The 12,150-nt window shown below is 35.7% G+C and overlaps 1 protein-coding gene across 1 annotated transcript; it reads right to left on the reverse strand.

The window, feature by feature from the left end:
- Window positions 1-251: 251 nt before the first annotated feature.
- LOC136028611 (uncharacterized) lies at window positions 252-3,019 on the reverse strand. Its single transcript, XM_065706440.1, has 2 exons — window positions 2,276-3,019; window positions 252-827 (listed from the first exon to the last, which is right to left on the reverse strand). The coding sequence occupies exon 2, from the start codon at window positions 757-759 to the stop codon at window positions 253-255; it is 507 nt and encodes a 168-aa protein (XP_065562512.1). The 5' UTR covers window positions 760-827; window positions 2,276-3,019; the 3' UTR covers window position 252.
- Between the last annotated feature and the right edge of the window lie 9,131 nt (window positions 3,020-12,150).

Here is a 12,150-nt window from a genome sequence, read left to right on the forward strand (position 1 = left end):
TGTTTTCACTTCAGTTTTAAAAGATTGAACCTTAGCAAAGGCTGAAGTGTGTAAAGGCTGTCCAGGAGCTTCTCTTGAATCAACAGTTTTCCTCCCTTCATTGCGAGCAGATAACGTACGAACGACTTTCTGAATATAATCTATACGAATGGCTTGCCTTGCTTCTTTCTGTGGCTCTGGCCTTTGTACTGAGCACAGTCCCAATCTTAAAGGGCCTTGCTTAAATTCTGGGAGAGTAAGCTTAGATTCTGGTCATGACTTCAGCTTTTCGGGAGGACTCTTCAACTTTCTCTGATCAGATTTGCTTTCCGATTCATGCTGTCCAAGGCTCATCTTTCGTTCAACATTTCTTTCGTCATAGATAGGTGATGAGATTTTTTTGGTACGCATTTCAAGTGCAAACGGCTCAGGTTCACTGAATTCATAAACGTCACTGGAATCAGATTTAACGGAAGTGTTAAGGGTTGGACCAGGGGTATGAGCCTCTTCTAAAAGCTTCTTCCTAATAGGACCACGTCTAGGACTGGCTCTTGTAACCAGTGACCCAGGAGGAGCTTTCGTTACAGATTCAGGGGTTGATGTAGTGAGAACAGAAGGCTTCGCCTCTTCAGCTTTAACGGGGGGTGAGATTCTTTTTTCTTCTACTTGTACCTTCTTTACATCAGCATCCGAATCGTTCCTTACAACTTTTGTTGGCGTCAGTTTCAGATCAGCATGAATTTTCCTCAAGTCAAACTCAATTGTGGGTGGCTCATCCATGATTAAGGTATCCGAGTCGGAATCAGAGCCACTGAGGTTCGAGTCATCATCAGATGAATCTGACAAACCTTGAAAGAAAAGTGTAAATTACCATAGCTAGCAACAAAACATGAGACATTGAGGACAAAACCTATAGTTTGTGAGCAGTGTTGCCAAACGATTTCCACCTGGGGGGGGGGGTAAAGAGCTTATGGCATATTGTTTTAAACTTAAATAACTAAGTCTTTTCGTCTCATTAATATCAGTGAACGATAGGAATCGTCTTTAGGCATAATCAAATTCAATCCTATATAGGCCTACTTAATTTATTTCTCTTTAAGAAACAATTCAACTTATAGTGGTTGGCATGCTCTAATTTTTGCAGCCAAATACTCCATACCTCTAAGTTTTCTCAATGCATGCTTTCTTTTGAAATTTCTTAAAATAACAGTGGGATCAATTTAATTTCGTGTTCTTTCAGCCATGATTCGATAGCAAAAAGTAATGAGAAAAAATAACTAACGTATAATATCTAAACAGTCTATTGCAAAGGAGTTCCTTTTCATACACGAGAATTCCCACCCTGTTGCATCATTGTTAGCTAAGCAGTTACACCGCTCAAGAAAGTCGTCCAGGGTTGGCTCAGAATGATCCACCACTATTTTTTAAAGATTTTTTTAATGCCTTAGAAAAGGAGAATTTAATTGTTTTGGTCAATACAGCATAGAGGATAAAACTGTACTAGGAAAACATACGACCAATCCCATACGGTCATATTCACACTACTGTCACTCTTTCTGTGTGATGTCCAACATGCTGACAAGCAATTTCTAGTAAGTAAGGTGAGGGCTCGGAGAGGATTATCATTTTCGAAACGAGAAGCCTTTTATTTCAGTATCTTTTGAATAAAGATATCTTTTATTTTAATCGTATACTTCACAAAAATGCCTTTAAATGATTAAAATTGCACAATTAGAAACAAAATTGAAACCATTGGAATTGATCATGATGATATATAACAGACTGACGTATTTTTGAGAATCGCTTATGGTTTATTAACTTCCTAATATTCCGCATACAGTTTTCGCTCGATTATAAAATTTTGCTATTTTAACATCATTTTTCTCTTCATTTATTATTTCACTTTTTTGACTTATTATATTACTGTTATTATATTAGATTATTATTTTTTACTTTTCCCATTATCATTTTTTTCCGTTTCTCGCTTTCCGTTTTTACTTTTCCCTTTTCATTTTATTATTTTGTACTTTATCTTTTATTTTATTTTTATTAGAATTTACTTTTTCCCGTAATTTTCGCATGCTATTGCTAATACTTCTATCTGCTAAAAGCTTAGAACTTATTGAATGAATGACACCTGTTTAGTGCAAATGTTTTTTTGTTTTTTGCCAAGGCTAGCAGATATTGAGATACTGAACAACAGCGTTTTGACAGCTATTACAAACTTTTCTGATAGAAAGAAGATTTTCTGTTCTTTCAGAAATCTTCAGAAAAAAAGCAGGAAAAACTGATTTACCAGATCCAGTTTCGTCCTTTCTATCATCTTTTATCTTCGGCGATTCATCTTTTCTTGGTTTCTCAACAGTCGACTGACAACTTATAGAGGAAGTGATGCTGCTTGGTGTCCCAGATCGTGAAATAGGTTGTGGTGAACGACCGAGCGAAGATCGACCTCGTCGATTGGCCGAATCAGATTGGGCTATTGGTATTGGTACTCTCTTTCGGTTGGGAGTCCATGTTAGATTTTGAGCAATTCTGCTTCGGGTAATCCATTCATCATATCGAATATTCCAGCTAAAAAAAAAAAAAAAATAAAAATAAATAATCAAGAAAAACAAATTCGTGCATTCTGCCACAATAACTATAAACACAGTCAAATTCTTCAGTTTTAAGATTCAAACGTAATATAGATAAAAGAATAAGTTAATGTTTTTCCGAAAAAGTGGATTACCTAATTAGTCCGTTCACCTCTTTGACTCCCAAAAATATTCATATAAAAATGAAAATATCCTCCAATCAGCAAACAATGGATTCTCGTTATGAAATTACTTAATTCAAATGATGTGTTGTAGGAAGTGTGGGTACTTGAGCTGCCTGTCCCCAACAATTTAAGGCCTATAGGCCGGCCGGTATCTATACGGCTCTTCCCACTCACTCCCGCTTTCTTCTGCATATTCCATAAATATTACTGAATCAACCCTACTTCCATTGTCTTCTTCATACTTTAGTACATGGGTCAAACATTACAAGATTTCACAACCAACGACGCTAGGCACTTGGCAGAAGCTAAATTAGTGAAAAATCGATAATTCTGTTGCAGCGGTGAGCAAATCTACGTGACAGTTCATCCTTTTTTTGACAAATCGACCATGCCGTCGTGAAATGTAACTATTACGAGTCCAAATGGGGATACTAAGGAGATACTTGCAGAACCTAAAGAATAGCGATCGGATTTGCCTTTTATCAGATGCAAAGAATAATTACCAAAAAGGTGTCAAAAACAACACATGAGGCGCAAAAAAAAGCATTATATAGCCGACCAAGGGTTTTCTTATCAAACTGGCCCTTTACCCTGGCGAGAAGACCATAAGGTTTTCGTAGTTTCTATTTAAAAAAAAAACAATTATAAGCACCCTAGTGGATCTAAATGAATTTCCAAACGAAGATCTAAATACCAAAATGAACTGGAAGATGAGATTTTGGCGGGACCAACTTGGATTGTATCATTGGAGGCAGTGCTGCAACAAGTACTCCAAATTTTTACTTAACTATCAAGTATTAAGTACTCATTGTCTTTTACTTAAATATCAAGTAATAAGTACTTTCCAAATTCTTATTTAAGTATCAAATGTCAAGTACTTGCCAAAATTGTACTTAAGTATTACTTCAAGTACTACTTCAAGTAGTTATTAAATATCAAAAGAATTATCTAGAAATACTTAAAGAAATTTTTGACTAATTTCGGAGGTTCGAGAAATGTTGTCACAGCGCCATTTATTTTGAATTGTGTTTCTAATTGAGCGGATTTTCTAAAAAAATTAGCCACATGGTAAAGATGAATTCTATAATTGTTTAGTTCATTCAGGTTTTTTGCAATGTGTTAATATTTGTGATTTGGTAAAATTTATAATATTTAGTTTACCTATTGTTGCTAAAGGGAGGGATATATTAATAGGATAAGCTTGTTTTGGTTTTACTTGGTTGTTTTACATTTGCTGTTTTTTTTTTCATAGGCATGTATTTTGGGGGTGATACCTGACCCGGGGATGCCATGGATATTCTGTGGTAGCCACAACACTGTGCTGGGTAGAGAATTTAGAGTGGCGAAACCCTATATAGGCCAGTGTATTCTCCTGATGAGCCCTTATGTTGGGTGTTGCCTCTGAATTATTTGTCTATATTATTTTTTCTATTGTTCGGTAAATGACGACTTATACTTATTGACGACATGACTGCCTGTCCATGGATTATTCTTTATGGTTGATTGTGTGTGGCTATGCTGTTTGACCTATGTGATTGTATGGATGAGTAGGGTTAAGGCCTCATTCAAGTGCTGGTCTATATTAATCACTAATTTAGGAAAACAGTCTTCCTTTTCTCCTTCTGTCTCTTTTTTTTTTTTTTTTTTTTTTTTTTTTTTGTGTTTGTGCTGTAGCATTGGTGATTTCTCTTTTCATGATATATATATATATATATATATATATATATATATATATATATATATATATATATATATATATGTATATATATATAAGTAGATAATAAAGTAGATAGTCTTTTTACATAAATTATCACTGGAAGACCGAATCCGAGAAGGCACATCTATTAAACCTCAGTAAATCTCAGTAAATCTCAGATGTCATCTGAGATTGCATTTTGTAGCTATTTCACAATAATTGTGTTTAATAATTGTAATAAAGATGTTAAAAAAAAGTTTGCTTTAGTTTTCTTCTCTCCAGTTGTCAAGATTATTGCAGCTCTTCTGATGATTTCTAATATTTGGCAAAATTTTTTTAGGTTTTTTTGCTTTTTATGAATTGAAGGCCTGTCAACGCCCTGACACAACTCCCATAGAGTTGTATAGAACATAGGGTAAGAGCTTTTAAGTTATAACTCGGAAGTATCTAAGGTTTTTATGGAAGCGCTGTTGGTATAAATCCTGGAAAGGGCTCATTTGATGGGAAATTGAAAGTTCTAATTCGATTTTTAATAATCAAAAGTAATAAGAGGGCAAATGCCCCCCTGCCCACGTCCTCTGTTTCCCAAATGCATCTGATCGGAATTTGAAGATATGCATTTTGTTCAGTATAATCTAAATATAATAAAGCGATGCCTCAAGGGTTGGCAAACCCTCTAGAGGCTAGGGGTAGGGATTGTGTTGCTTAAGGTAAAGACGTGAACAACTGTAGAAATATACATTTTATAAACTTATAATTCTGATTCATATATTCCGAATTCTGATTCAAATATAAACCTATATTTTTGGATTTAGAAAATATATTTTCATCATACATCAACCAGGAAAAACGCATCAAAATTGTATCCCCCCGCACCAAAATCCAAAATAGGTGAAATGTCTTTTGTAAATAGATCAGTAAAACTTTGGAACTCATTACCTGATAGTTGTGTCACTGCTTGTACCGTTCCTACTTTTAAGACTGAGTTAGTAAACACCTCGTTTTACCGTGATGTATATTGTCAACCATAAGTCCACCATTGATTTTTGTTAAATATTCCAGTAGTTGCCACTTTTTGATTTTCATTTTGTATGCTATGCTTACAAGCTTTTAGCTTACAAGCTATCGGATGAATAAATAAAAAGAAAACATGGCTAATATAAACGACCGGAATTAAAAACTTTGCATGAAAAGAAATTTAATAAAAAGAACTCATCACCAGCAGAAATGAATTGATATTATAGTTCAAACTCAAATTGACCGGAAATTACTATTAAAGAATAAATAAAATCCAAAACAAAGAGAAATTAAAATTAACGATCATAGCAAAAACATAAATGATAACAAGAGCAAATATGGATGAATAAATAAATCTTGAATAGTTTCAATGTCTTATTATTTATAGTTTTTTCCCCAGAGCCGCTTCACATGAAAGGGGTGGTTATATGAACTTCAGAGGTGGCTATAAAATAGTTCGTAGTAACAAACTGTAAGTAAGCAGTGACCCGGCTCAATAGTAACCGAAACTCTAATAAACATAATTTTGGCACCAATACATATATCAAAACAGCTGGAGTTTTATGCTGATTTCAAATATATATGTATCATTAAGTTTAATCTTACCGATCGAAGGCTACAAGCCTGAAAAAATTGCCTGATTTTTGAGAAAAGGATGAAATACCCCCTAAGAGTCATAAAATCTTAATGAGAACCGCACCATCAGATTCAGCATATTAGAGAACCCTACTGAAGAGGTTATAAGTGCCTATGTGAAAAAATATGAAATTTTATATTTTTGGCTAGAAAAACGATCACGGATACGTGTTTATTTTTATTTCTTTTCCATGGGTGATCGTATCGACTCGCTGGTCCTAGAATATTGCGAGAGGGCTCATTCAAACGGAAATTAAAAGTTCTAGCTACCTCTTTAAGTGAACAAAAAAAAATTGGAGGGTATCTAGGCCCCCTTCCACGCTCCTTTTTCTCAAAATCTCTGATCAAAATTTTGAGATAACAATTTTGTTCAGCGTAGCTGACAGGCCGAATAAGTATGCTTTCGGGGATATCATGACCGTCCCACAGCCCATGAGGAAAGTTCTTCAAGTTATAAAATGAGCCTATTGCTTACGTTTAGTATTTGTTATTAGGAAGTGTATTGGGAAGTATGCATACGTTTTTCGGGGGAGGGGGAATTATCTGCTGATGGGATTTCCTATGGGGGTGTTTTTTTCAAGGGAAGAGAGGTTTCTAAGGGAAATTTTACAGTGGGAGAATTTCCCTGAATCTATGTACGAAATTCCTCTTATGCCTTGCTTTCTCATTGCCGACTCAATTTTATGCGTGGTGAAGTTAAGGGTTATCGTCAAGGATAAATATTCACCAGGCTTGAATTGTCTAGAGACTAAATCCCTGGAAGGAGATATTTTTCCTTGGAGGAGAAGCCAGATTTCCTGGAATTACTTAAAAAACGATGAGAAATTAAATTTAACAAAGCTTTATCAAAAAAGTTTTTCCAACTGAAAGTAAGGAGCAACATTAAAACTTAAAACGAACAGAAATTATTATGTATATGTGGGGGATTACTCCTCCAAGACATCTCGCTCTTTACGCTAAAGCTTGAATTTTGTCCCAATTCTTTAAAAACGACTCCTGAATTAATATGTTCGTTTAACTAGAACAATAAGAAGCTTTTTTTAAAAGCACTAAAAACTTTAGCATAAAAAGCGAGGCATTTTGGAGGAGTATCCACTCATATAAGTAATAATTTCTGTTCATTTTAAGTTCTGATATTTCTCCTTACTTTCTGTTGAAAAAAAATTGTTTTTTTGTATTTAATCCACTAACAAAAATCAAGTGAATTGTCGGGTCGTTTACTAGGCTATAATTTCCTTTATGGACGTAAATTCTCAAGGTCACTCTGCAGCCCTGTTCGAGATTAGGTTACTACTACTACTACTAACAACTAATCGCAGAACAAAGCCACCTGAACCCAAACTTGCTACGCACGCTCCTCATCCATCCAAATTTATTCAAAGCCCAGGAAGTTCTCATTTCCTTTAAATATTCCCTTATGACATCCTCCAACCCAGACGAGGACGACCTGCTTTCTGTTTAGCCCTACACAGTTGACTGAAAAAAGACGATCTCCGACAATTTGTCATCCTTCATCCGCAGAACGTGCCCTAGCCATCTCAACCTTTCTTTCATTATGGCCCTAGAAGGTGAGATTGAACCATATTTGTCGTACAGCCTACAGTTTGAAATACGGTCAGTCAGCCGGGTACCTAGAACAATCTACAAGCAATTTCTCTGGAAAATATCTAGTAAATCTGCATCCCTTTCGGAGAGCCCATGTTTCAGAGCCATATTTGACCGCTGTCATCACTATATCTTCCAATATTCTAATTTTGGTTTGCAGACTTATCATCCAAATCTTCCAAACTTTCTTCAACTGTAAGAAAACACCCTGAGCCTTGGCAATTCTATTTTTAGTATTTCACTGCTCATACTGTCTTTACTAATAATGCTACCAAGATAAGTGACACTTGCCACCTGATCAATCTTTTCATTACTCAATGTCACCTTTTCATCTTCAATAATTCCTATCCTTAGTGACTTCATCTTCTTAACATTAATTTTCAAACCTATTCTAGCACCTTAAACTCGCAAAACCTCTAAAAGCTCATTCATTTTGCTCAAACTTTCATCTAGGATGCTTAAATTATCAGCATAATCTAAGTCCAGGAGAGTTTTCCTCTCCATTTAATTCCGTGGTCTCCCATTGCCTTTCCTGTGCTCCTTAAGACAAACTCTATCAAAGAGATCCACATTAAGGGGGATAGAACACATCCCTGCTTAACAACTGATTTAACAGAAAACCAGCTGCTAAATTTATTTCCTACCTAAACCGCAGCACTGTTATTCTCGTACATAACACTAATCACTTTAATAAATTTGTTTGGTATATTGCACAAGAATAAGACTTTTGCTAAAGCTCTTCTGTCAAGAGAATCGAACGCTTGATCATAATCTATAAAACTGAGGACCAAAGGTGTTTGACAACTAAGACACTTCTCAATTATTAACCCTAAGAGTGAAAATTTTTATGACATATCCTCTACCTATTCTATAACCGCACTGTCCTTCTCTTAAAAATTTGTCAACGGCATATTTCATTCTAAAAAGTATCATATTCCTAAGTAATTTGCTACCTACAGAGACCAGACTAATGCCTCGATAATTACGACACTCACTCTTATCACCTTTCTTATACAGTGGTTTAATTAAGGTTTTTCTAAAATTGTTAGGTACTTCCCCTATTTTAAAAATCGTATTCATAATCTTGAGTAACTTATTTCTAATTTCAAAGCAATCATACTTAAGAAGCTCATTTATCACGCTATCAGCACCTGGAGCCTTATTATTTTTTAATCCTTTTAGTATTGCCGCTATTTCTTCCTCACAGAACAAATCTTCCTTCACTATTTCTTCCTCACAAAAAAAAATCTTCCTTCATATCCAAGGTATCACAAACTTGTTGAGTTTCCTCTATATCTTTTCCTGCAACTATATCTCGGTTTAGCACATTCTCAAAATGTTCCGCCCATCTCTCTTTAACTTTTTCCCTATCACTAATTGTGGCCCCGTTCCTATCTTTAACTGGGACAAGTCTGGATTGACTACTCCCTCTCAATTTATTAACATGCCAGTACAATATTTTACTATTATGCCGTCTAGCTGCATCTTCCAGATCCTCGGCAATTTTATCCACGACATCCACTTCACACCTCCTTAGTTCATATTTTAATACTTTCTCCACTTTCTTTACATTCCTTTTGTTTTCATATGATCTATCACTCAGATAATTCGTGTACAAACCCCTTTCTCCTCTCATTAAATATACAGCTTTTTCACTAATATTTGTAGCTGTAGTTTTAACTTTCTTCCCTAAGACACCATCAGGAACTTCACAAATTGTTTTTATAAAATTATCCCAGCCATCTTATGCATTGCCAAATTTTAAACTCTCAATTTTAACATACAACTTTTCCTCGAAAGTTTGTCTCAAATTCTCATCCTGCCGTCTACCAACATCATAACGTCTCATGAGGTGGCTACCCTTCCAAAATTTCAGCTTTAAATTGACCCTAGACAATACTAGAGGGTTATCTTCATTTTTACCATCAATAACAGCACTTCCATATACCCTAGTATCTTGTATTGATCCTGCTAGTCTTTGTTTTACTATAACATAATCAATGAGGTTTGCTGTCTTACCATCACGTGAATACCATGTCAACTTAAGTGCCATTTTATGACCAAACATCTCATTGTTTATAATTAGATTGTTGTACCAACAAAATTGCAAAAAGTCTGTAGCCATTACTGTTTTCTTTTTCAAAACGAAATTAATCTAGACTAGGATACCATCTATCCAAATTACTACCAACCTTGGGGGTTAAAATCTCCTAGTAAAAACACCATATTTCTACCCAGGACCCTGTCTATTTGCTCCTGTAACTGTAAGTAAAATTTATCTGAGTCACTAGTGTCTCTTTCAATCGGTTCAACAGGGGCATATACTACTATAACTGATACCCTGAACTTTTTAGTCATAAAATGAGCAATCAGTGTTCTATTATTAATACCTTTCCAGCCTAAACAAGACTTAGCAGCTTCGTCATTCATAATGAGCCCACTCCCTGTCTATGTACCCCATCCTTCCTTCCTGAGTAAACAAATTTTATCACTTAATTTCATTCTTCCTACCAGTGGAATATGAGTTCCTGAAACTCATATTAAGTTCAGTTCGAATCGTCCAAATTCGTTGGTCAAAATGTCGATACGATTGCCATTTTTTAACGTCATAACATTCCAAGCTCCAATTTTCATGTTCTTTAAATCATTGAATTAATTTTGGCCTCAGGAAAAGCAATGATCCTGGATCCCAGTGCAGGACAGGGATCAACATATCTTCGTAAGTCTACACCGAAGCACTTAACCGGCTTAGAACCGGACAGGAAGAAGTCCCTGGGACCTTCAGTATGAATGGAGGCTTTGTGCAATCCTGGGCCCATCTTGGTCACAACATGGTTTTCAGCATTTTGCAATATTCTTCTGTCAACAAGAGTTGAAATCCTGCACAGACAGTCCCAGGCATATTACCTCCACTTCATTATATTTTCATGCTTACATATATTACGCTACTACGGTGAAGCAGCCCATAGTAGATAAATTAGCTATGAAGAGGTTTCTCGTTAGGAAAACTTGTGAAAGGTCCCCATGGACGCAACTCTGAGGCCAAGCACGCAGGTTTTTTTTTGTTATAGGGATGGAAGCAGGTACTTATGACTTTGAGATAGTTACCTATTACCCAAAACCATCTCAAACCACCAACGTTTTGTTCCCATCTTTAGGGAACTTGCCAGATATAAAACTGATAAATACAAATAATTTCTTCATTTGGGTTTTAAAATTATATCATAACTTTGCTGGCATATGCTTGATGATACTCTTATAATTGTTTCTTTTCCTGGGTGACTAAGCAGCTGTTCCAATCTTCCATTAGTGAAACTGATGACTATGGAAAGTGACGTCATGAATTACAACGCAGATTGAATGTTTGTACTGAGCAGCCGTTAGATAGCAGTTACTTCGAAAGCTAAAGAAAAAAATTAAAAAAAAAATATGGACCAGAGAACATTTCTTGAAGCTCTATAAATAGTTGTTCTTTCTGATTTGGTTGGGAGTAATAAGGATATTTTATTAGAGGCTGTAATAATAAGAAAATTGGGGCTTCTCTTTTCTAGATATTGTACAATTCTAACCATAAATATCTAATTTAAGTTTGACATACTTTGGTTCATCTCACACCACTAAATATAAAAAAAACTGTAAATACTCAACAGCTAAGCATACTAAGCTCCCAAGTAATGAAGGGAGATAAGGGTTGGGTAAGGTTACCCCAACCTCCCCCACAACGTGCAAATATGTAGCCCACATTTGTTTCTAATGTATTGTATTTTATAATATTTTTGACATTTTTTATTAGAATAAACCAAACTTCGCTTCTTGAATGTTGGCGTTGTAATACGTAAGCACCAGAATTTATTGTTTAAAGCTTAAATGTTGCTATTTACTCTCATTAAAAATACTATTTTCTACTTATTTCTTTCGTTTTAATGTCATATTGAGTATAATCCAAAAAAGAGTCAGACACAAAGGCAGACAGAGAGACAAACAAACACCCTTCAAACACCCGTGCACAGAGGGGGAGAGAGAGATAGATAGAGAGAGAGAGAGAGAGAGAGAGAGAGAGAGGCAAACAACTGATGAGACATACAAGCACGCACATAGAGAGAGAGAAAAATAGAGGGAGTGAGACAAAGAGAGAAAGAGAAAAAACACATACAAACATACAGAGTCAGATACAAAAAGACAGACACGGTGACAAGCAAACACCCAGGCACGCGCACTGGCTCATAGAGAAAGAGAGAGAGAGAGATAGAGAGAGAGAGAGAGAAGAGAGAGAGAGAGAGAGAGAGAGAGAGAGAGAGAGAGAGAGAGGAGAGAGAGAGAGAGAGAGAGAGAGAGAGAGAGAGAGAGACAGAGAGAGACAGAGAGAGAGAGAGACAGAGACAGAGACAGAGAGGCGAATAGCCACAGAGATACACAAGCAGACAGAGTGTGAGAGGCAAAGACACATGCAAACACA

Source organism: Artemia franciscana, chromosome 7 (assembly GCF_032884065.1).
Source record: "Artemia franciscana chromosome 7, ASM3288406v1, whole genome shotgun sequence".
Classification (NCBI taxonomy): Eukaryota; Metazoa; Arthropoda; class Branchiopoda; order Anostraca; family Artemiidae; genus Artemia; species Artemia franciscana.